General features: G+C 42.9%; 5 protein-coding genes across 6 annotated transcripts; 2 read left to right on the top strand and 3 right to left on the bottom strand.

Annotated features, from left to right (window-relative positions):
- Positions 1 to 89: 89 nt before the first annotated feature.
- Positions 90 to 2,265, bottom strand: LOC120452796 (ADP-ribosylation factor-like protein 8). The gene is made up of 4 exons (XM_039637191.2): positions 2,020 to 2,265; positions 643 to 797; positions 415 to 576; positions 90 to 347 (listed from the first exon to the last, which is right to left on the bottom strand). The coding sequence occupies exons 1-4, from the start codon at positions 2,140 to 2,142 to the stop codon at positions 227 to 229; spliced, it is 561 nt and encodes a 186-aa protein (XP_039493125.1). The 5' UTR covers positions 2,143 to 2,265; the 3' UTR covers positions 90 to 226.
- Positions 2,266 to 2,451: 186 nt separating this feature from the next.
- Positions 2,452 to 3,607, top strand: LOC120452590 (pre-mRNA-splicing factor ISY1 homolog). Its single transcript, XM_039636881.1, has 4 exons — positions 2,452 to 2,570; positions 2,631 to 2,653; positions 2,718 to 2,878; positions 2,939 to 3,607. The coding sequence occupies exons 1-4, from the start codon at positions 2,568 to 2,570 to the stop codon at positions 3,568 to 3,570; spliced, it is 819 nt and encodes a 272-aa protein (XP_039492815.1). The 5' UTR covers positions 2,452 to 2,567; the 3' UTR covers positions 3,571 to 3,607.
- LOC120452589 (probable ATP-dependent RNA helicase DDX43) lies at positions 3,593 to 6,321 on the bottom strand. Its single transcript, XM_039636879.2, has 4 exons — positions 5,568 to 6,321; positions 4,847 to 5,355; positions 4,147 to 4,782; positions 3,593 to 4,089 (listed from the first exon to the last, which is right to left on the bottom strand). The coding sequence occupies exons 1-4, from the start codon at positions 6,171 to 6,173 to the stop codon at positions 3,774 to 3,776; spliced, it is 2,067 nt and encodes a 688-aa protein (XP_039492813.1). The 5' UTR covers positions 6,174 to 6,321; the 3' UTR covers positions 3,593 to 3,773.
- A 448-nt stretch (positions 6,322 to 6,769) lies between these two features.
- LOC120451363 (tyrosine-protein phosphatase vhp-1) lies at positions 6,770 to 24,037 on the bottom strand. The gene is made up of 4 exons (XM_039634999.1): positions 23,240 to 24,037; positions 20,943 to 21,089; positions 18,055 to 18,279; positions 6,770 to 8,558 (listed from the first exon to the last, which is right to left on the bottom strand). The coding sequence occupies exons 1-4, from the start codon at positions 23,322 to 23,324 to the stop codon at positions 7,726 to 7,728; spliced, it is 1,290 nt and encodes a 429-aa protein (XP_039490933.1). The 5' UTR covers positions 23,325 to 24,037; the 3' UTR covers positions 6,770 to 7,725.
- LOC120451365 lies at positions 14,882 to 16,668 on the top strand. Of its 2 annotated transcripts, none has more exons than XM_039635001.1 (2): positions 14,882 to 15,203; positions 16,330 to 16,668. In XM_039635001.1, the coding sequence occupies exons 1-2, from the start codon at positions 15,169 to 15,171 to the stop codon at positions 16,598 to 16,600; spliced, it is 306 nt and encodes a 101-aa protein (XP_039490935.1). In that variant the 5' UTR covers positions 14,882 to 15,168; the 3' UTR covers positions 16,601 to 16,668. The 2 variants fall into 2 exon arrangements, with proteins under 2 accessions (XP_039490935.1, XP_039490934.1); XM_039635000.1 differs by having other exon boundaries at positions 14,882 to 15,641.
- Positions 24,038 to 24,102: the final 65 nt, after the last annotated feature.

Genomic DNA, 24,102 nt, shown 5'->3' with positions numbered 1-24,102 from the left:
CAAACAGATTTTTCAAGGCATTGTTATTACTCGCTGTGTTTTAGTTATTTTGTTTTTCAATCTTGTACCCCAAATAGTTGGCTTACTGCTGGCTTTGCTCATTGTTCATCACTCTGCAAATTATTATTAGTGTATAAATGTATAGATAGTTGTTCTGTGTGAGATATAGTGCCTAAGTGTGTAAGTGTAGAGGGTAGGGCGTTGTGTGTATGTGGATGTTCGTTATCTAACGACTTTGGCTTTTCGAATGTTGAATTAACCACTGCAGCGTTATGTCAATGTTGTCCTTCTCCTTGCAGGAAATACTATAACAGCAGATTTCACGGTCCTGTATGCTCGATAGATTCCTACAATTTATTAAAACTCATTAGTTCCCCAATTCTACATTAGTTATACTAGTTTTTCGGTACTCACATGCGTTCGATGAGTCCGGTTTCATCGAGCGCTCCTGGAAGATCTCGTTTGTTGCCCAGCACGAGCACTGGAATGCCTGCGAGCTGCGGTTTGTCCAATAGTGAGTGCAGCTCGTTCCTCGAAGCCTCCAATTTGTCCAGATCGGCTGCATCCACCATGTAGCTGTTGATTAATACATAACTGTGTTAACTGACTTCGCATTGTTGCTTAAGTAACATTATTGCTTACACAATCGCATTAACGCCGCGACAATAGCGCTCCCACATGGATCGGAATCGAGGCTGGCCTCCGATGTCCCACACCTTGATAGTCACATTGCCTCTGGTGATCTTGCGCATGTTGAATCCAACTGTGGGTATCATGTCCTCAGCGAATTGGCCGGACTGAAATAAGCAAAGATAATTTGTACATAAACATATGTTTATTAGAACAATTACTTAAAATAATTATAACAAAATGACTAAATTATACCTGCAACTTAGTCTGCAAAGAAAGAAGCCTAAAAGTATGCAGTCAAAAATATTGTAAAATTCGTGTCAAAAGTCTTTTACACGCGACAGCATCCAAATCAATACAATTTTGTTTTTCTTTTGGAAAATTAGCTTAAATAAAATCTTTTAGTATTGATAAAACACGGCCTCTGGATACTACACTTAATTCAATGTACCGTAGTTTACATGAACTCTAAATTTCTAAAACAAAATTTTTAATTCTGTATATTCTTGAATCGAAAACTCCTGAAATGGACTACTATTTTAGTGACGGGCTTCGATGTAATTATTGAATTGAAAACGTAAAAAGCTTTCCTCAAAGAACGCTTTGTTAGCAATTTGTAGTGAAATGGGGAAAGTGACTAATTATCGCCAAGTTTATCCACAAGTTTGTTTGCACTCCGAACCTGACCATTACACCAATGCATGAATCGGAATCCCAACAGGGAATTATAGTCTAATAACAGTGATAAGCTGGGGAATATTTCCGTTTTAGGAGCACTTGAGCAAACAAATTTCCCGTAGATGCGGGCAGACATTTGAATCGAATTCACATGACTCATAAGTCAGGCGGTCACAAAGGCAGTAGTAACTCCACCTCCCGAAACGCTGGACAAGTATAACTATCTACGATTTCCAGGCTGAAAATTTCAGATCGTCGCATTATCAGCGTGCAGAAATGTGTGACAAAAATCAAGGAGGCGGTACACGGGAATGGCGGGTAGCGGGGTCAGGGGTCGAAGTGCTGATAATGGCGTCATTGTGCGGAGAAACATGCGTATGTATGGTGTATAGGATTATTGATTGCGGCGGCAGGAACGGTAAACTTTACCACTAAAAGAAAACGGTTAGCACAGCGTTAATTATGGATGCAGTGAAAGAAAAAGGGGAGTACGAAAAGATACGAAATAAACAATGTTAGAGTGGGGGAACCGCGGTTTGCCATTTCCTTTGTCACTGGGGGTTTGTAATGCTCTTTAAGTAGTAGCTGATCCCCCGGCTTTCCCTGCACCCGCTCCCCCTCTCCCCACACAACAGTCACACACAAAAAAAAACCACCCTCTCACCCATACACCCACACGAATTCGCACACACCCACTGCGAAAATACTCACTGCAATAACATTGACGAACGTCGTCTTCCCGGAGAACTGCAGTCCCACCAGCGTGAGTTCCATCTCCTCTTTCCAGAAGATGCTCTTGAACCACTCGAGGATCCTGTTGATGAGGGCCAACATCCTGGGGCAGGTGTGTTTCTGGTCGGGATCTACTTGAAATTCGCGAAAAAAGGTTTCCTTTTCCGAAGAGCGTAAATGTTGGCGTGAAAAAACAACTGGGCAGGTCAGTGTGACCAAGTGCGCGGGAGTGCAGAAAAGCCAACACCTTAACCAACACTACGTATAAGTAGTGAATGATAATCGTTTATTCTAATTAGTATCCATATCAATGAAAATAAATGTTATTAGCTATATAGAAAACATGGATTTAAATACAAATATAATATATTATGGCTTCGGGTTGTGTGGTAATTATTAATAATACATGTCATATATTATATAGCTTCCGTAGAATATTTACTGTACTTCCTATCGATAACTACACCATCGATTGCTGTGAGGTTCATTGTGATTGGCAGTTTGGGCAGAAGAAGATAGTAAACAAAATGGTAAGCGCCACGATAATTTTATAAATCTTAATTAAATGTATAATAAATGTATATTTTCAGGCGCGCAATGCAGAGAAGGCAATGTAAGTAAAGCGCAAATACGCATAACCTATGATTTCTAGCACTCAACCGCTTATTTTCTGGCAGGACAACTTTGGCACGTTGGCGGGCCGCAAAAGAAGTGGAGTCCGGTGAAAAGGAACGCCGGCCCTATTTGGCCTCCGAGTGCCACGATTTGCCCAGATGCGAGAAGTTCCGCCTGGAGATTATACGCGAGATATCGAAGAAGGTGGCCCAGATACAAAATGGTAACTATTTCGGTTTATGAAATCTCTCGAAAGATATCCACTAATACTGACCACTTGCAGCTGGCTTGGGAGAATTCCGGATTCGCGATCTGAACGATGAAATCAACAAGTTGCTTCGTGAGAAACGCCATTGGGAAAATCAGATATCTTCATTGGGAGGCCCACACTATAGACGCTATGGTCCCAAGATGTTCGATGCGGAGGGTCGTGAAGTGCCCGGCAATCGAGGCTACAAATACTTTGGAGCCGCCAAGGATCTGCCGGGAGTTCGCGAGCTCTTTGAACAAGATCCTCCGCCGCCACCCCGGAAATCCCGCGCTGAACTAATGAAGGACATAGACGCCGAATACTACGGCTATCGGGACGACGAAGATGGTGTGCTGATCCCTCTGGAGGAACGCATCGAACGAGCGGCCATTCAGAAGGCCGTGCAGGAATGGCGCGAGAAAATGGCCAGAGACGGTCGCATAATCGATGACGAAGAGGAGGACGAGATATATCCTCTTTCGGGACCAGCACGCGAAGCCATCGAGGATGCTAAGGCTCGAGCCGCCGTAGAGGATCCTCACGGCCTTTTGGCACCCAAGTTCACCGCCCACGTTCCTGTGCCAACGCAACAGGATGTACAGGAGGCACTGCTGCGAAAGCGGAAACAGGAACTCCTCGAGAAATACGCAGGTGGCGCTAACTGAGCTCAATAAAAATTCTAAGTTCTTAGTTTGAATATAATCAGTGTTCTTGTACTGCAAGTCCACATGTTTATGATTATGATTACAGGTTATGATTATCTGTCTTGGAATAGATTAATCGTTAAACAATTTTGTTAAACAACATTGCAAGGCACTTCAATGCGCTGTGGTCTATAATAACTAGAAAATGTAGACTGAAGACCGAATCAGAATACGAATCTATCGAAGTTTCGGCCTCCGCCGCCACGTCCGCCGCCAAAGCGACCATCTCTCCCTCCAAAGCCGCCGCCTTCAGCAGCGCGCTTCTCCTTCATGGCTTTAAAGCGTCTAGCCATGTTGTGCAGTTCGTCGGGCACCTCCTGCTCCGCCTCCTGCAGAATGTCAATTAGTTCCTTGGCCATACCCCAATCCTCGCGGGTAATGAAGCTTATTGAGGTGCCTTTTCGACCAGCACGTCCGGTGCGGCCCACACGGTGCACATACTCCTCGATGTTGCGCGGAAAATCATAGTTGATGACATGCCTATGTAGAGGGAAAAATAAAAACGAATGGCTAAAAGGAATCGTAACATTTGCTTACGTGATGTCCTCAATATCCAAGCCACGTGAGGCCACATCGGTGGCAACCAGGATGTGCACGGCTCCGGACTTGATATCGGCTATAGCTTGCTCACGATCGCTCTGATCGCGATTACCATGAATGCACTGGGTCATGAAACCATCCAGCGTGAGATCACTGGATAGGTCATCAGCACGAGCCTTGCGTCCACAAAATATGATGATTTTGTCCGTATTGCCCATGTTCCTAACGAAAGATTTGATGGTGCTGAACTTCTCCCTGTCGTCCTCCAGCAACTGAATCACTTGTTTTACCGAGTGCGTGGCCGCCAGATCGAGCGATCCGACACACACCTGGATCGGATTCTTCATATAGCTCTGGGCCAAACGACGGACTCCTGGTGGCCAAGTGGCCGATGTCATTATGGTCTGACGGTCCGGACGAATGTCTAGCATCACCTTTCGGATCTGCGGCTCGAAACCCATGTCCAGCATGCGATCTGCCTCGTCAAGCACCAGATAAGTTATGGTGCTCACATCAATGACGTTGGCCTGGACCAAATCGTTCAGACGTCCCGGCGTGCAGATAATGATCTCCGCACCGCGCTCCAAGTCCGAGATCTGCATGCGACGATCGCCACCGCCGTACACACAAACGCTGCAAATAGTGCCGAGTTGTTAAAACGAAACCCACTTAACGATCGATTAGGAGAGATACTCACGCTTTCATGTTGCGGAAGGAGTACTTCTTGACCTCCATTTCGATTTGCAGGGCCAACTCCCTAGTGGGCGCCAGCACCAGTACGTTAGCGCCGCCCCTCGTACCTCTGGGCGTGCTCTGGTACTCAGTGTGAATCATTCCGGGCAGCAGGAAAGCTAGTGTCTTGCCCGTGCCCGTTTGGGCGATACCGATCATGTCATGACCTTGGAGGAGAATGGGCCACGCCTGCGATTGGATGGGCGAGGGCTTGGGGAAGCCCATTTTAGTAATCTCGCCCAGCAGATCTGGATATTCGGCAAAGCATTGCTCGAAGGTCCAAACGGGATTTGGAATAGGCGGCGCAGTTTCCCCCTCCTTTGGTTCGAAGACATGTGCCACTGTTGTCTTGTTATTCTCCTCGCGAATGCGCTCGATCTGCGATTCGGTGAGATTGGCCACCTCAGGAGCCTCCTTGTAAAAGTTCTTTGTTAGCGGTGGACACTTGGCCCACCGTGCCGCAGTAGCTGCTTCCTGCAAGGACCAGTGGAAATTAGTCGAGGTTTAAGGTGATATGAAGAATACGTAAAGTTATCTTCAAGTTTCGCGGGTGTCATGAGCTTTAAATATAATTGTGAGGCACCTATGTCGATAAGGAACTGAGCAACTTGCCGCCTAAGGTATACGTTTTTTGTAACACCTTTTTGAATGTATAAAATAAAACCTTATTTATAAAGTTTACTTACCGAAGCCTTATTCAGGGCTGCCCAATCGATGGTGCCCGTAAGATCCCCATCGTCGTTATTGGACTCGGAAGCTGGGGGATTGAACTCGTAGCTACTCCCCTTAGATCTCTCATATCCGCCACCGCCTCCGCCATATCCTCCATAGGAACCATGGCTCCTACTTTCCCGATACCGATCCCGATCGCGTCCCCTTTCCCCCGAATCAGTCACCTGCTTGCGAACGTGATTGATGGCATCGGTGACGTTGCTCTGGATGCTACCAGTTATCTTCACAATTAGATCGCACTTGTCCACATTGACGCGGACGTTAAAGTCGGTCTGGATGCGGGATATATTTGCGCCGGCTCTGCCAATAACTTTGCCGACCATCTCGGAAGCGATGCATAAGGATTCGCTAAAAAAGCCTCCAGCTCCTCCTCCTCCACCGTCGCGACTATCACGTCGCACTGCGCCGTAGACATCTCTATTTTCCCGATGGTCGCGACGTCCTCCGCCATAATCCTCGCGTTTACTGCGATAATCTCGTCCTCCTCCAGAGTAGGAGACCTCCTGAGCCTTCAGCGGTGCCTCCACAAAGTTTGGATCGTCCCAATCGAGCTCAGACATTTTGAAATTCGCTCGCCGCTTTATATTGAAATTTATTGGAAAAAACACAGCGCACGTGAAAATGCTGACTTTACAATTCGCTTGCCCGTTTTCAAACGGTAAACTCTGCCTGTGTTTGTGTGTGTTCGGCGGCACAATAGTGAGCTAACACAGCGAAAATTGAACGCTTGAGTTTCAACCAGCGCAGAGTCAATCGATTAATTTTTTGAATTTGATTAATTGTCCTCGAAATAAAATTAAACCTCAAAATTTAAATCTGCGCTTACTAAATCTCTTATTATCAAATCCAGCTAATTAAAAATATAATGATTTATTATTATATTGAATTCGCTTTTACCATTTGATAATTGTATATTATATGATTCAAGTTAGATAAATAAAAGCCTTGGGATTCCCAAAAAGTAAATTAATACAATACAATTCGATATACTCAGGTACATAGTTATCGATGTTGCCAAGTTCCACTGGCAGGGCTGGCTGCTCTCCATTGCTACAAAGCTGCACTGGTAGGTCCCAGAACTTCGAAATGTATAACACTTTTCACCATTTTGGCGGTCCTGTTTAAACGTTTAAATGCAAAAGAAAACAGGAGTTGGTTTGGTTACTATTATAATTTCCTTTTACTTAGAACGCGCGTTACACTGCTCAGGTGTAGCTTAGCCTAATAGACTTACGAGCTAATACAAATGAATCATAATCCTCTCATACGCTCGCTTCATATAAATAATTAAAACTAGAAAACACAAACTTTTTTCACTTTCAAGAAGTAACTAAACTATTAGAGTGGCTATAGCGGATTGATAAAACTTAGAACAGTTTTGATAAGATCTTTGCTGTGTATATGGCGGGGTTTATAATATTTTTGGGAATTGGATAGGGTTCGATTTGTGTGGCAAGTCAGCAGAAATAGTTGCAGTGCATTTTGGATTTGATTTCATTGTTCTATGTGAAGTTTAATATAGTTTATGTGTGTATAGGTATAGTTAAGAATCGCTTAGAACTAAATTTAAACTAAATTAACATGTACGAGGTGTTCTTTCTCTTAAACAATTTCTCCAGCAGCTTGTTTTGGATTATTTTTAGTGTTTTTTCGCTTTGTGTTGGTTCAGGGGCGAAGAGGAAATACATTACAAAAGCTCTTAAAAGGTATTGCAAGTACATAGTTTAAGCTGCAATTGGTATTTCTTTCCCTTGTGTTTTGTTTTAGGTACGTTTGTATGTACAGATATTGAACGTTTTTATTTACACGTTGCAGAGGCTTTGCGGGCTTGAGAAACCATTTAGCATCACCTTGTTTAATAGGAAGTAGCAGCCCTCTCGCCGTTTCTGACTTAATAAAATCTATATTTCTTCAGCCAGGTAAAAAATTCCTTAATTTCAGTAAATTAGTAGTTATAAAATACATCAAAACTGGATCATTTTTTACGTGTTGTTGAAAAACGTACAGCTTTATCAATTCTAGTTTTGATCATAATGAGTGCGGCAATCGGCTGCACATTTTCTTTCTTTTCACTGCTGCTAGTTGACGGCGGCCTTTCGCGGGGACCTTATCTCAGTCCCTCGTCAAGTTGCTGGCCAAATGGTTAATCCTGCTTTCCGGTGCCTCATCGCAGACGGGCGTGGATGGCACCGAAATCCAGGGCATGGTGTTTGGGATGGGTGACGCAGGCGCATAGCTGGACTCCAGATCCAATCGCAGTTTGGCGGGCGAATTCCGCTTGAACAGAGCCAACTGCCTTGTGGGCGACAGCAGATTTGGCTTGCTGATTGCGCAGGGTGATACGGATGAGCTGGTGGACTGCAGCAGAGAGCAGATGCCACTGCTGCTGCTTGTGGAGCTGGGTGAATCAAGTTCCGAAACCGTCGACGCTGCCGCCGAAGTGCTGGGCGCCTCATCATCCGGGGTAATCGGCGGCGAGGTTAACCGGGAGGAGCAGTTACTGCCCGCCAGGCTGCCCGCGCCGCTGTCTACATCATCGTAGTCGAACCCATCCTCGTCCATGGCCTCGCTATCCGACTTGGATTTTCCCCGTTCCCGCTGCTCCCTCTTCTCCTCTATCTCCTCCTCCTCCGGCTGCTCCACCAGTTGACTAGATTGGGTGCTTAATCCCACAGCAGATCCCGATGGATTGCTAGGACTATTCAGGTGCGGGGTAGCGGGCGCCAGGACTCCGCTCTTGCGCAAATTCTGCTCCAGCTCCAGCAGCTGGCCCATGAAGTTCAGATTGGGCGAGATGATCGGCCGGGCCACTTTCACCAGCTTGTAGGCCTCCAGCAGGGAGAGCGACTTGTACCGCATGACGTAGGCGATGGCGATGGTGGCGCTCCGCGAAATCCCCGCGTGGCAATGCAACAGCACACGGGAACCCGTTTTCCGTGCATCTTCTGCAAAATATCAAAGGGAAACGGTACGTATTAGACGGCTGATAGATAGGCTGATAAGACGGTAAAAAGTTTATTGATCGAAAAATATGGTACACTAGAATTGGGACTCGTAATGATTATGAACTATCTTATCATAGAACACCCTTGACTGATGAATTTTTTCTATACGTATTTCGACTTGCGCTAAATATTGTGATGAGTTCAATTTTTGTTTTCTGATCTTGATTGGGCTAATTTAACATTAGGTTAATATAGCCAGTTCGTTCAGTTCTTTAGCTTTAGAATAATCATCGTTTTTGTTTAGCTTCTTCTTTTAGCTATTTTTAGCCTTTGTTTTGCATCTCTGGCGACGGAGAAACTTTTCGACTTTTCGAATTTTGAGTGTCGGACGTGGAAGCTTCGATGATGTTGCCGTTGTGTTGATATCGCCCTGTCGATACTTTCAGTGTATTTGTGCTGGGGCTGCTCGCCTCTCCCACTCTCCCACTCTGCCACTCTCTCGCTCGGCAACTCAACTGTGTGAATTTTGCTGATATGAGTCATCATCATCGCCAGAGGCAACAGCAACAGCAACAAGAACAGCAACAACAAAGCGACGAGGCTTATTGACAGAACATTTTTATACCCTCACGCGCGCTCACTTGCACACTTACACAGGCACACACACACACACGTGGGCACATTAACTCATAATTTACGTTGTTATTTTTGGCCAAAGATAAGCGGCAGAAGGAAGAGGAAGAGAAGCCAGAAGAATACACAGCATACGGCGCACTTTTTTCCAAGGCTCGCCATACTAGATGTACAGTAGAAACTCACTAACGTCGATGTGTTGTAATACAAAAGAATACGTTTTAACTCAAAAAAAAAAACTGGAATTTACTTCCCTATTTCTATAAACAACTAAATCATATTGTAGAATTGGAATTTATATAATCTTTGTACCACACTTCCTTCTGAAGACTAGACAATGGAATATAGCCCATTTATCAGCCTGTGTGGGAACATAGGTTTTGTGATTATAGAAGTATGACTGTAACCATATTAAGCCACCATCGAAAAATAAGCTTTATATCTTATCGCAAGGAATTGGTTGTGGTGTGATTTTGGGTGGTTGGTGGTGTGCACAAAAAAATCGGTGGTTTCCGAGAGGGGTTTTTATGGGGGAATGGGGGTACCGGGTTCTGGGTGCCTTTGCCTTTCCTAATCGATGCTTACTCATAATGCAAACAAGGCAACACACTTGTCTGATTTCCAAACAGTTGATAACCAGCCAGTCGGGCAGAAGCCTTGTTAGTCACCATGCAGGCGCCCACCTCCCCCGAACCCCATCCTCACACCCTTTTCTCTTTCTCGCAGTGCACGCTGCACACGCCCCATTATAAAATAAACCCCTCCAGTCCTCCAGTCTGTCATGTAGCAAGGAGGTGATATCAGCGATAAATCTGGAAGGCGCGTGTAACTCACTCGATTTTGCAGCCATATTGTCACCCCTCGCCATAAAATACCACCCAGGACCCACCCCTTTTTCCCCTATTTTACCGAAGAGGTGTGATAGCAGCAGTGTGTTTGATTTATCAATGAACAGTGAGGGCACAAAGTGGACTCCGATAAGGAGACCTTCCCTACCGCACAACTGCGATTATACAGATTTCGACTACAACTACATCTGTGTGTATGAATTGCAGTTTACACACCAAGCAGTCAGTCAAGTGACATCAAATCGAGTTAACCGTGTTATCGGAACGATGGTGATGATATAGCAAATATAACCGGCCCAGGGGAAAATCCATCATAAATAAATAATCAACATTGCCATTCAAAGATAACCTTTGAAAATTGAGGTTCTGGGTGCTCAAGTACTTCGGGCGTCATAGCCTCCAAATGGGTTCTTGCCTCAGAAACCCAAACAGTAAATAGATAGAAGATATAGAAGAAATAACCGAAATTGCCAATTTGTCATGGTTTCGATGCAGAAAGGGGGTTTACAATACTATCATGCTGAAAAATATAAAAGATTTAAGACACACATTTCCTATACATGTGTATTAGATAGTTAGTTATACGAAAATATGACCATTTTCTGTAAGTGTACAGTGGCAGAATCAAAATTTGGCAAATAAAGAGATGACCAATCTATAGGCCGGCCAAAAATAGATCGGGGGGAGGCCAAAAAGACAGAAAGAGGCATAGATAAAGAAAGATGGCCATTAAGCGTACAATGGCAGACAATTGGTCACCGTCCCCGTTCCTTTCCGCTCAGTTCCGTTCTGTTCAGCAGAGTTCCATTCACACGGCGCTCATAAATCCTCTTAGTTAATGACCCCGTCGCTCAGACAGTTAAAATCGCGCATAAAACGCGCCGTAAACGCGGCAGCCCCGCACACACCACACACCACTCCACATGACTCATATGTGGGCTAGAACGGTCCAAGACATTATAATGCTGAATGAGGGAATGAGGGGTTAAGGCTAAGGAGTTTCGCAAAAACTAGCCACAAGTAGCTGTGAATGGTGAATGAATTTCGCAAAAGTCTAGTTTGAGTCACTATGAAGTTGTTCTGGCTAATTGGGCGGGCTAGGGTTCAATTTAAGAACTCAGAAGTAGAAGTGTTGAGAAATCAAATTAGTCGGTGATTACATATAAAGTTCATTTTTGGACAAAACTAGTTTAGAATAGTTACCATTCTGTAAAACGTTATCAATGCTTTAAACAGCAATCTTCTCATGTTTATAGCACCAATCTTATATTATTTATAGAACCCTAAAACTGTCATCTGGGTATCACCAGAGAAAGCCAACAATTATCTGTTTGTTTATCTTTTAAGTAATTTTTGCATTTTTCTGTGTAAATTTCGATCACAGAGAACGGAACTCGAAGCCGACGCCGCTTTGATCGATTATTGTGAAGCCGGGCTTTGGTAATTGTTTATTGTTCGTGACAAATATGCGTCCATATATGCTGTGGGGAATTACTAATCGCCAATAGAGCCTTGCATGCGTATGACTAAACCGACTTAGTTCACCGGAGCACATATTCCGGCGATGAGTGTGGATGACTGATGGATCCCGGGGAGTCGTGCCTATAATGGGACAGTACACGTTGCCAGTTGCCGGTTGCCGGTTGCCACCATTCCAAAGGGCTGAGAGTCGTGACTCCATTTTGGGGGCGATGCGTAATGCCAACATTGGGTAGTCGTAGTCACCGAATTCTTACACCGATGAATGTATGATTAAGTGCAACAGTAGCGATGTTTCTTCTCTTTTTTCTGCTTTTTTTACTGTCCGGCCCCCGGGTGCGTCATCTGGTGATTTCGGCTCAGAAGTGGGCCAAGTGGCAGACGACTGTCTGACAGCTGGTATGGATGCCTGGGCGATGGTATGGGATCAAATGGGGCTATATGGTGGATGGTATCGCCATCGCGCCAGACAATGATGACGACTTGTCGCGTCGTTTTCGGTTCTTGTTCTCAATGTCCGCTTGCCCAATGCATCATTTCACTTTTTCTCGTGATGATTAAGTCCCGGATCTTGGACCCACGGGTCAACCGAATGTGTCCCAGGGCGCGAAACTCTCGCAACTCCCTCTGAGTCATGGCCAGAAACAGAAACGGCAACAGAATTGGAATCGGAATCAAAATCGAAAGCAGAAACAACCTTTGAGCAGGGGTAACATGATACATGAACAGCAGTGTTCAGGGAAATAGAACTAAAGCAAAGGATACGTGATTGGCAATTACACAAGGAAATATCCTTAAGGATCATAATAAATAACTTAAAATAGAAATAAAATATATTAGCTATTTTAGTTCGATTTACTTTTAAAACTATCTTTGTTTCCACGTGAATTATAACTTGTTTTGTACTTCAAGTAAATATTTTGCAATCCTTAACTTTTTTATGAATAACTATAGCTCGATGTTATTTTTATGCTGCTGACTGTTTTAACCAGAGAGCACGTTGTCAATCAACAAGTAGTTTTGTTTATATTCGAAATATTTAATTACTTTCGGCGTCCGTTTATCATTAAGAACACCCGCTTACTCATACGGGTTTCTGATTCAGCCAGAAAGAGACGGCCGCATGCCGACCGAAAGAGACAGCTGTAGTGCGAGTCTGAGTGCGGCAGGTGCCAGTGCCAGTGCCAGGACACTTAAATGGCGATAAGACGCCGCTGAATCATCCAAAACAAAGAGAGTGGGGATCTCAACTTGACCTTCAACTTGGCGAATCTCGACTTTGACGTGTCGAGTCATACGGAAACAACAAAGCCCCCAAGACGACAGCCTGCACTTTGGAGTCGCCTTCGCCTTCAACTCAACCAGGTCGGGGTGAATGGTGTGAATGGTGTGAATAGTGGGTAGTGAGTGGGGATAAGGGTGGGGGTTACGGTGAGGGTGAGGGAGGTAGGTAGATGGAGCAGGGCTCTCCTCGGGTGATTCATGAAGAGCATGCGCAGCGGCGCAATAACAACAAACGGAATGTTTCATAAACAAATTGCGCGCAAATCAAATACTTGGCAAATACAGAGAGTCTCAAAAGCGAGGTACTGATGTGTAAGTACACAATGAGTTGTTTTGTGTATGCTCTCTTATTGACGAGACTTTTTCGATGAAGTAATAACGATCCTATCCCACGATCTTACTTACAATTACCATTAAAAGTGAGTTTCTATATAATTCATGAGCATGTATTAATCATTTTTTTTCCCGTGTAGAGAAACACGAAGAAGTGTGGGCTTCGGGTTCCCTGTAAAATGATTAAGAGCCTTATAATTTCGATACAACAATAAAAAGAACGAAGCCGCATCGCAAATTTTAAATTCGAAATTCCTGTGCGAAGACTTTTCAGTTTATTTCGCTTGGTCGATTTTTGCATTTTAAAAATAGCCGGCTGACGAATATTGAAATTATGCGCACGGGGGCCAACAAAAATGTCACCTCGGGTTTTTGGTTGTTGTTTCGGTTAATTCGTTTTTGTTTGTTGTCTGCCAACGGATTCTCAATTCTCGATTACTCATTAGCCGAAGGATGTTTTGGGTTATCTCATTTTATACTCTGTACTTTGTATCTGTGTTACTTGGGCTTTTGAAATTTGGTAAGTTTTGGGACAGCAATATGGATTTTTATATTGAAGCCATCTATTTTTTTTAACTGTCGGTATATAATATTTGAACATATGCATTCATAGTTTTATCTAATCAGCTGTCCAATTGTATGTATGTATGTATATAGAATGTGGCTATCACCAAATGTTCTCGAGGGGCCTCCGCTTTCAGTTTACTTAGCTGCTTCTGCGACTGTGTGTGCACAACCCGTAATTGTACCTGAAATGTCCCGTAAACGTAACCCGTAACCGTACCCATATACATATGTACATATATACACGTATGTACATATGTACATACATCCATATGTAGACCCCGTTGTAGATTAAGTTAGTTCGCCAAAGAGGCCTCCTCCGTCGTTGGCAGATAAAAGTTGACGGCTTGATAACTTGATAGCTTGGCGCACAAATAATATGGGTACAGTTAGCACAGACATCGCGGCAATAACTTGACAAATTGGTTGGCAATCGTGTGGAAGGATGTAGAATCAGCTAGAAAGCACGAAGATACTAGATCGAGCATTGCTGTGAGATCTCTATTTCGAATTTAAACCTTGGTATTCTGTTTATTTAGCTCAGCATCTGGTATTCTTGGCCTATTTAGGCGGAACAAACGGTTGTTTATATTTATGGCCCTGTGTTTGAAAATGTCAGATTCCTTGAGGGAAGTAAGTTTTTTCTTTTTTGATGTTTGAAGATCTTTTCTCGGGCTATGAAACAAAACCTTAGATATATTTAAGGGAAAACTTTTTATCCAGGTCTAAACTTTTTATCTGGAAAATTCTTGTAACGTCCAAAACTCGATTACATGTGCAATAGAGCGAATACTACCGATTGCAATACCTTTCAATTTCCTGACAATTGAGGCTTTGATTGCTTTCTAGGCCAAGTGGCTCGGCTTAGTTTATCGTTCATGTTAATGACACAGCATAATGACATTAGCATTATCCGACTACAACTACAACTACAACAGCAATTGGGGCCTCGAACTCTGCCGTCGCCTAATGAGCCTCTGCTGCTGCCACTGCCGCTGCTCTGCCGCTGCCTCTGGCGGCGTTGAGCTCATTTCAAGCTCTGCTTCAAAATAGCGGTGCTTCCTCTATTCCCACATCCCCCTACTTCACCCGCCACCCGCGCACACAAAGTGCTGTTATAATGAATGGAAAACGAAAAGCAGCGCAACAATGAGAAATCATAAGTTGTACGGTAGAAGAGGAAGCACACGAAGAAGGGGATCAGCATATATTCAGGCAAAATAAAACAATAATAATAGGCATAAGGTGACGACGGCAAACCAAAAACGAATGCGCAAAAGGCCGGGGCAAACACACACAAACTCACAAGCACAAACAGAGAAGCGAAATCATGACTCATGCACTCAGTACAAAAGTGTACGTATACTTTTCCCTGCTTCTTCTTCTTCGCGCCGCCACCTCCTTCTGCTTCCTCCTCTTCTTTCTCTTGTCCGTCTCCCCACCCACCGTTACTTCGTGCCTGAGTACTAATGTGTTTCTGCGCGGGTGTGAGTGAGCGAGAGAGGTAGAGCATTTATAAAAATAATACTTGAGCATGGATAAAAGCGGCGAACTTAAGGAGGATTAATAAATAAAAGCACATTATAATTATTTTTTAAAGCTAAAGTCTCATTTTATGTATAAGTTTCATTTTGTACTTAGTTTTCTTTCTGTGTATCGGTCAAAATAAGACTGAATCAAGGATTCTGATCCGACAGATGCAAATAAAACGAGCAAGAGAGAGGAAGCGATATTAACCAGCTGTTGCTGCGCCCGCACCTGAAATCCACAACAACAACAACAACAACAGCGACCATAAAACACCAACAGTCGAGGCCGCACGCACAAGGATAACCCACTAAAAGAAAAAAAAACCGAATCGATGACTCATGAACAGGAACCGAAATGTTTACAAAAATAGAACATATGCCAAAACGAAACAGCGCCGGAGGGAAAGAGTGGGGTGAGAAGTGCCGTTGGCGGCGCAATAAATAGCAACAATAAGAAGCCAACAGAAAAATCGATGCGGCTGTACTGTTCACCCAACCACCCACCCACCACCACACACCACCACCTATCGCCCACCCACTCTCTTGCCAACTCGCTCTCTGTGTTCCACATTGCATTGTGAACGAACAACGAAACGTAATGGCGATGAGTCATCGTCGTGTCAGGGCACAGTGGTGGCCAAAAATACATTAACACTCGGGCAGCGAAGGAAGCGCGTCGAGGACACAACCCTTATCAGAAAGGACGTTTGCGGTTGGCTGGTTGGGTTAGCTAGGCTTGTTGTTTCTGCTGCAATCTGCATAAAGTTTCCATTGCCCGTGCAAACTGGTCTGCACTAACAAAAATTCCTACAGTTGTGGTTTCTATTATCATATTTAACCAAGTTTACTCTATGATAAACCATTATCTACAAAGATCGACCTTCGCAAGGCCATAACTTTCAAGTAACTTCTATCTGGCATTTTGTTTATCGTTGGGGCTAGACTGAATATTAAACCATCTAGTGTTTTATAAATATTGATACTTACAAAAGGCACGATATCTTGGGTGAATTTTGTGCTTACTTAGTGTAACAAACAAAGCTGGAAATAAATAATATTTCTTTTTGTCAAATCCTTTTTTCAATCAGTTATGTTTTTCAGTGTGGCCAAAGTCGCAACACAGTTACGGCAGCAACAACAATGCGCGACGACGACGCTGCCGCCATGCTGTCTGCCAACGCCAACACGCAACAGCAACAACAATGCGGCAGCCAAAGAAGGAGAAGGAACGGAGGACGGAAGGAGCGAAGGAGGCGAGGAAGAGAGCGAATGGATAAGCGTAGGAGCAGCCACAACAAAAACTTTTAGAGGTGGAAGGAGCATTGCTCCTTATCAACACACCCTAATTGTGTCCATGGGAGCGAGGGAGTAAGATAGATACATGCATTCCACGGTGGAAGTTACTTTGATTTCAGCTTTGCTTTAAAATCGTTTACTGTTTACTGATAATTTGCTATGAACTGAAGATTACAACCTAAAATTGCATTTTTAGGATTTTTAAAAGGATTCTTTGGATTACTATTTATATACAATAAAATCAACCTAATTATATTTCTAATAGAATCGATTTCTTTCTGGTTTCTAAGGTTTTCAAACCGATACTATATATGTACATATATTGAAGGTAATGAAATATAATCCAAAAAATTTCTATATCTACTTAAAATAGGGTCAAAGGCATTTAAAATTAAGCATACATATACTTTGAAAGCCGAGACCAATACAATCTGTGCAGTACAATATTATTACTTTTTAGAGACACCTAGTTTGGAGGTCGTCGGTCGCTCGTACCGCCCACTCTTTTTTTCTCGCGCTTGTTTTAAATGAAATATTTGCACTACTTAAACCACAGACGCTACAAAAAACATTAATAATACCGAGAAACAAAAACAGCAATAAGAACGACAAAGCTCGTGCACACGTGCCAAGACATTAGCTTCGAAAAAAAAATATATATATATGTGTATAAAAAAAAGCAAAACAAAAATACTTGATGAACCGCTTTGGACATAGAAAATGGAAATGGAAAAATGCGATTGACGTCAGCATTATATTCCACGGCTAAAGCTCTCTCCCGCCACCTCGTGCCCCCTTTTTTGCGTCTCAGTGGTGCAGGGTACATATTATTATTTTCATTTAAAATTAACAATTTGTATAGTGTGCTTGGTTGTGTGGGAAAAGCGCTGAGGGCAGCACGAAATGCCAAGAGCACACAACAAGCCAAAAAGGGGGCAAACCAAAAAAAGTCAATAACAAATTTTCCGACCAGACCAAAAGAAAAGGCGAATTGGAAGCCAGACGAAAACCGTTATGCAAAATCCACAAATGAGCCCGCTGACCGCGGAAAAAGCCCGCCAGGCATCCAATAACAAGTCACGTTTAGCAATTGCCAATCGCAAATCGCCAAGATGATGACTAAGCGTAACACGGATTCTCCGACTGAATTCGGGGAGCTCTAGCTTCCTCAGAATTTAACAATATTTTTCCAAGATTAGACCGACAAGCCGCCTAATCTCTGCCAGATATTTGGAAGTTTTAACTACCAACCAGACGTTTTTCTTAATAACCTGAACACGTTTGTCACCTTCCTAGAATTTTTTTTACAGTTAAAACTGTTCCTGGCTTGCAACCTAAAGTATAATACATATAGTTCCCTATGCACAAAGTTAGCTTTTAACAAGGGATGCAAATCTGATCAGTACATATGTATCTTTGTATCTTGTATCTTTGCGATACACATCATAAATATTTTTAGTTATGAGTATAAATAGTTCTGATGGTAATGCGTACGTATGGATTAAACCATAATCGTGATATGAAACTCACCGATAAAGTCGTAGGCCTCCTGGAAGTACTGCTTGATGTTCTGATGGGGCGTATCGCTGGCAGGTATTTGCATGTACTTGACGCCCTGCAGATGGCTCTCATTGGGACTTTGGCAGGTAACGTTCAGCACACAGTTGGCGCCCACGCTGCTGGGATCGTCGGCATCGCGGCCATTGCCCAGCAATAGATGCGGGAAAACGGGCGAGGCGGGGTGTGTTTCAATATCTGCAAAGATACATGCGGATCGGATCATTAGTTTTTATGAGTAAATAATGGAAAAGTTCTTGCTGCCCCCAAACTCCGTACAAAAAGTGCCCATTGTCGGGGAGATCTCATTCTCTCTATAAAGCAATGGAAGTTTGCCAATTTGCGATGTCATGCAACAAAAGAGTCTGGGCAAATGATCATTGCGATGGGTATGGGTATGGGGATGGGGATGGGTATGGGCATGCCCTGTTTTCTGTATCTATTGTTGTACAAAACGTCTAAATTTTGCTACAACAAATTGTTTATTTTTTGTTTACCCCTACCCCTTCTCCTCCTCCTTCTCCACCACCGCGGAGCGTTTTCGTTTCGTTTCGATTGGATTCGTCTGCTGGGGCCTCTGTTGCTGTTGCATGAGTCATGCCACACACAGAGGCATAGTCTCAGTTCAGTTGGGTTCAGTTTTATTGGCAGTGGGCGAAACCGATGGTGAGGGTGGCAGGGGGGGTCAGCGGGCCGAGGGGTGGCTTCACGTTGCCTCATGGCCGTCCCCGAGTTCGTAGCACTCTCAATGAGCCGCGCAATTGTTTTTGCTTCCCTCTCTATGTGTATCTATAATTGTGCACCGTCTAACTACACTTCGAAAAATCCAACTTTGTCTTAGAACTACATTCAAAAGAAAAACCACCCTGCCACATCTTTCGATGGCCTGAGGCTTTTGAACTACTACCCTGTATGCAACAATAAGACTTCTTGTTTGAAAGTTATTTCAATTGATATTACACACTTTTGATTGCGAGCTCCGTTTGCCAGTGTAATGTTTAGATAAACGTGCTGTCCCAGGGATACCAGCATATGCCCTGCGGTTTTGGCCATAGACACCCAACCCCTACCCCTCCCCATTGACTCCCTTCCATCGATTATTTGTCATTGGCTTGCGTGTTAATTGATAGCACTGAGAGCCATGGCAACGCAACTTCGTGTTTTTCATTTATATTTATTTATTTGGGCTGACTGCACTTTGTGGGTCACACGGAAATCACTTGCATTAGTCATCGGCAGCACGTTGGAACTTTACTTTACACGTAAAGATGATTGTCATTGCGGCATTTACGCAAGCCCCTTCTGATAGCACCCCATATATGTATGTATATGCACATACATATGTACAAAGTACACAGTAGTGTATTAAGAATGCAATTAAAAGATTTCATAAATAATTCCACAGTGACTCAGCTGACGTATCGGTAAACAGGAATCGCTAGTGCTTTACTAACAAACATTGTAATATAGGTTGTTTATAGTTAAACACACATCAATCGATCGGTAATTTGTAATCCACGGGAATTGCCAATTTCATAAAAATGTGATTATTTTTTGGGAGTTTCCTTTCTTTGCTTGGTGAACTACATGTAATTATTTACTGTGGCCTAATGTGATTCATTACCGTCGCCTAATGCTTATTCATTTCCTTATAAATATGTTAAATAATATGATGTATATTTGAAAAATACGATTTGCTCGCATCAACAGAAAACAATTATCACTAAATATTGCTCTAGAAATATATTGACCGATAATGTATATTTAAATCAAACGATCTTCAGTTTTAGTATAGCTCTGGGATTGTGATTGACAGAAAAAGTATTTTTAATTTCGCAGCTATAAATGTGTGATGGATTACTAATCCTGTAATATACGGAAAGTACTGAAACCCAAGGAAGCATCACGATGTGATCACACCTTTGTCAGGTGGAAAAGCGGGATATATATATAGTACACACATATGTACATATAAGTCGAGGGTTACCCCACTCAAACCCGAGATTTAGTGCGATGCCCAACGTGAGTAAATGAGTAATATGCAAAAGTTTGACATTGAAAATTTCGCTGTATGACAGTCGTTGATATTGTTGTTTTGCATGTGTTTCTGCTGCTTTTCGCATACTTTTCATACACATGTATGTACATATGTACATATACGTACACCACATTTCGTAACGTGCAAAAATACGAGTTAAAGGTGCGAGCGAGAGGGCGCGCTACAGAGCGAGCGATTTATCTCACAGCACGTGCCAAAGCAAAAACAAAACTGTTTGTTTTTAATGTTAAAGCAGAGCTCACCAGTGTGGGAAAGAGAAGGGGCGAAATGACGGAAAGATTGTATGACAATCTGAGACAATTTATCGCCATGTTGCACTATCAGAACGGTCAGTTCGGAGCGGGGGGCCGCTGGGGGGGCGTGCGGAACTTGGGCCAAGTAGGAAATGAAATGCAATGATAAGCACAAGCAGCACTATACTACATGCAAATATGCAATAGCAGAACAATCGAGAGATTTCCCGATCGGCTGGCGATATGGTGCCCCTTGAGTTCCGTTCTCGATCGCAATGCTTTGTAACTTGGTAACTAGAAAAGTAAGTGCGATCAACTATGGTATGCAATCTATGCCATCTACTATGAATCATTGATTGTTTTACCATATCTCAATTAGTTTTCAAGCTGCAATGCCCCAAGTTTGCATGTGGAAATAAAAGGCTGGTAACTTATTGCATACCAAAATTCATGACGATTCACCGCCAATTGGCCAAAAATTTCTAACTGACTCACAGAGTGTTGTTTGAAACCCGTCTTCGGGTCGCATACCTTTCGCTGGGTTCCCCATTCAGCCGACTTTCACTTACCGTAGACCGCTGGACTGGAGCAGCTGCGGGTTAGCGCCGGCGTCCGTCCGCCGCCGTTCATTGCCGTGGATGATGACGTCGTCGATGTCACTTCGTCACATGCCAGATTCTCCCTGGACCGCTTGTTGGGATAGTCCTTCTGATTGGCTGCAGAGAGAAAGAAAGATACGCATTAATTTGGTGTTTTAAAAACTGATTTTAATTGGCGGTTAGCGATTTGCTTAATTTTAAAACCCATGATGTCAGCACGGCCCGTGTATGGACCACAGTGCGAAAAACTTGTCGCGCCAGGTTCCCCCGTTCAAATAAACCGCAAAAATATTTCGTTTCGATTGCCGCCTGCCAAAACTGACGTAAGACATTTATTTGGGCTCTAGAGTTTTTTTCTTTTTTTATTTTTCGCCTGATTACGAGCGAATGCAAAGCCAAAGTTTTCCACATTCGCTCGCAGCTCACAAGTCGCTTATCACAATGAGCAGGCGTAATTAGAGAACGCTTTGTAAGCTCGCCCGATACCAATTTGATAGTATATTATAGTAAAAGACGAGCAAACTCAGAAATTTATAAGCAATCAGAACCAAAGCAGCCAATAACAAGCAGCTGAAATATTTTTCATTACTAGCCCTTGAAAGCTGGGTTATTTGGACGTCATTCAGTTCTCATATAACATTAATGAATACCAACCATATTCTCCAAGTTATAATAAGGAACATGTTTATACCAGTTAATACATATTTTCGTAAACTTCAAGTAGGATTCCTATTCTAGACTACACTTTAATTTTAAGCCAGATTCCTCGATTGAAGGGTATCATTTGGGCCTTCCGTCGAGAACAACTCGATAAGATAACCAATGCTACAGTTTGTATTATGTTTTCAAAGTGGTCTTAGGACTGACTGACTGTGCTGACTTGATCAAGTCGACTTTATCAGCATTACCCAAAAGTATAGTCTCTTTTACGATGAAAAGCAAAACAACTTCAAGCAAACTACTGGGGTACGAAATTGCTGTTATCAGCCAAGCGACCTCAAAAGCCAAAAAACAACACAGTAAATAGCAACAGCCTCAAAAATATACAACCAACTTTTCACGGCAGGAAACGTTGGTTCTGTTTTTCTTTTTTATTTTCTGTGGTTGTTTGCGGCTAGTAAAACAAGTAAAATCGCATGCCAATAGTGCATTGCAAACCTCCAGGGGCGTCTGCGTCTGGAGTGTGTGGGTTTCGAAGGGGGCTTTTGGTGTGGGAATGGAGTGGTGTGAAGTAGAGTAGAAAATAGGAAAGTGCTAATTGGTAGACAGTGGCTTGTTTACCTTTGGAAACGAGATATGCAAAAGGTTCACTATTTTGATCAACTTTTGTGTGGCAAATCTCAATTATGTTTACAGTTATAAGTAATTTGCTTTTGAATAAGAAAATCTGGTTGAATTCCATAATGTTAAATGGGTAGTTGGATTTTAAATGATTCTTAATGTTTTATTTTATAAACTTCAATCTTTAGATAAAGTCGCACTGCATCTATTCTGATATACTTTGGAACTTAACTTTGGAAGTTAAGCGACTTTACTAGGGGTCCCCTTCTACGTGCCGCCCCTGGTCCCCTGCAACTAGCCCTTCCTGCTCCTCCCCTCACCGACTCCCAACTTCAGTTTCGAGTTGTTGCCGCGGCTGTTGCTTTTTCTCCTTCTGCTCCCCTTTTGGCCTCCTCCTTCGCACGCTTCTCCCTTCTTCTGTTGTTGTTGTGACGATGAATTCGTACTCGAAAGGTCGTTTCAAAGCGGGTTTTTCAGCGTTGCCAGGCCGATTGAGAAACCTGCTTTGCTTTACATTTTTTCTGTTGTTTAATTTTTTTTTTTGTTATTTGTACTAGTATTTTGTTGGACTGACTGATTTTTTTTATTTTACCAGCCAACAGAAACGAATCGAAACGCTTCTTTTGCTTTTATTTTTGAAAGACACGCGAATTGTGAGTCACGTATGGAGCGAAAAAAAGTAACTGACTCTGAGTCTCTGATCTCTCTCGAGTTCGTTTCTTTTTGCTTGTTTTTGCTGCTTTTGTAGAAATGAAATGGAGACGCTTACGTGTGTTCTCCCCCTCTCTTTCGCGCCCCTGCAAAAGTAAACAGCATGCCAAGCGGTAAAAATCAAGAGAGCGACAGAGAGAGGGATTAATTCGTTTTCCCTGTCTCGCTCTCTTGATTGGTTTAAGTGTAATCTTAAATTGTACGATTTTTCTTATTGCTTATTTCTGTTGATTTGATTCTTTTTTTTTTTTTTTTTTTGCTTTTTTTGTACTTACCACCAATGCGATTGTTGTTGTTGGTATTTTGGATTGGCATAAATAACAGAAGACACGGCGCTTCTCGCTTTATCCGCATTTTCATTTCACTTTGTATATGACTCACGCTGTTGCCGTCTCCGTCGCACTCACAGCGCCCGTTGTGGCTGTTGTTGTTGCGTGCTGTTCACGTTGCCGTTGTAGCGCTGTTGTTGTTGTTGTGATTATTGTTGCTGCTGCTCTGCGTTTCTCGATTCACACACATATGCACGCGCTCACACTACACACATACACATGGGGCCTTTGGTTGTTTTAAAATTGATAAATGTATATTTTTTTTGTTGCTTGCTGCCCGTATAATAATCTATATTATTTAAGTATGATTTTCGGTAGGAGGGCTTTATTAGATAATCCCCGAGCCACTTGTTGAGCCACTTCCCGTTATAATGTGTGTTGCAACCAAAAGTCGGGGGCCCAGAAATCGAGTTTTATTTCCACTTGTAGCACGCACACTTATTTTTAATTCATTAATCAAAAAACTCGCGGGTTGTAGATCTCGTTTTTTGTATATTCCTTACTTTATTATAGTTTAAATAGTTTGCTTCCTTTTCTCACAATTCGTGTTGTAATGGTTTTATCCAATGATAAAGGTTTTTTACCAGAAATATTCTAGATTCAATTTCCTACTGTTTTCGCGCGGAGCTTAGTTTTTTTTCGAACTCGTTGTGCAAAGGTGTAGACACAACCGTTCGAAGCGGAATTCAAAAGGCGAATGAATGAACGAGTGAATGAGCGCAACACGAATGAACGGGCGCAAAACAAATTTGATAACCGAATTTGATAAAGACGCGATTAGTGTGACCAGAGGGTACTTCTCTTAAAAA

This window comes from Drosophila santomea, chromosome 3R (genome assembly GCF_016746245.2).
Source record: "Drosophila santomea strain STO CAGO 1482 chromosome 3R, Prin_Dsan_1.1, whole genome shotgun sequence".
NCBI lineage: Eukaryota > Metazoa > Arthropoda > Insecta > Diptera > Drosophilidae > Drosophila > Drosophila santomea.
This window is presented reverse-complemented; position numbering and strand designations above follow the sequence as displayed.

Coding starts and splice junctions, on each gene's coding strand:
- LOC120452796 (XM_039637191.2), bottom strand. CDS start 2,142: ATGTTGGCCCTCATCAACAGGATCCTCGAGTGGTTCAAGAGCATCTTC. Junction 577..642: donor CGCGGCGTTAATGCGATTGT/GTAAGCAATAAT, acceptor ATTAATCAACAG/CTACATGGTGGATGCAGCCG. Junction 348..414: donor ACCGGACTCATCGAACGCAT/GTGAGTACCGAA, acceptor AATAAATTGTAG/GAATCTATCGAGCATACAGG.
- LOC120451363 (XM_039634999.1), bottom strand. CDS start 23,324: ATGAAAATGCGGATAAAGCGAGAAGCGCCGTGTCTTCTGTTATTTATG. Junction 21,090..23,239: donor CAACAACAATCGCATTGGTG/GTAAGTACAAAA, acceptor TTCTCTCTGCAG/CCAATCAGAAGGACTATCCC. Junction 18,280..20,942: donor CTCCAGTCCAGCGGTCTACG/GTAAGTGAAAGT, acceptor GTATCTTTGCAG/ATATTGAAACACACCCCGCC.
- LOC120451365 (XM_039635000.1), top strand. CDS start 15,568: ATGAACAGGAACCGAAATGTTTACAAAAATAGAACATATGCCAAAACG. Junction 15,642..16,329: donor CGCCGGAGGGAAAGAGTGGG/GTGAGAAGTGCC, acceptor TATGTTTTTCAG/TGTGGCCAAAGTCGCAACAC.
- LOC120452590 (XM_039636881.1), top strand. Junction 2,654..2,717: donor CGCAATGCAGAGAAGGCAAT/GTAAGTAAAGCG, acceptor ATTTTCTGGCAG/GACAACTTTGGCACGTTGGC. Junction 2,879..2,938: donor GGTGGCCCAGATACAAAATG/GTAACTATTTCG, acceptor GACCACTTGCAG/CTGGCTTGGGAGAATTCCGG.
- LOC120452589 (XM_039636879.2), bottom strand. CDS start 6,173: ATGTCTGAGCTCGATTGGGACGATCCAAACTTTGTGGAGGCACCGCTG. Junction 5,356..5,567: donor CAGCCCTGAATAAGGCTTCG/GTAAGTAAACTT, acceptor TGGTCCTTGCAG/GAAGCAGCTACTGCGGCACG. Junction 4,783..4,846: donor TCCTTCCGCAACATGAAAGC/GTGAGTATCTCT, acceptor CACTATTTGCAG/CGTTTGTGTGTACGGCGGTG.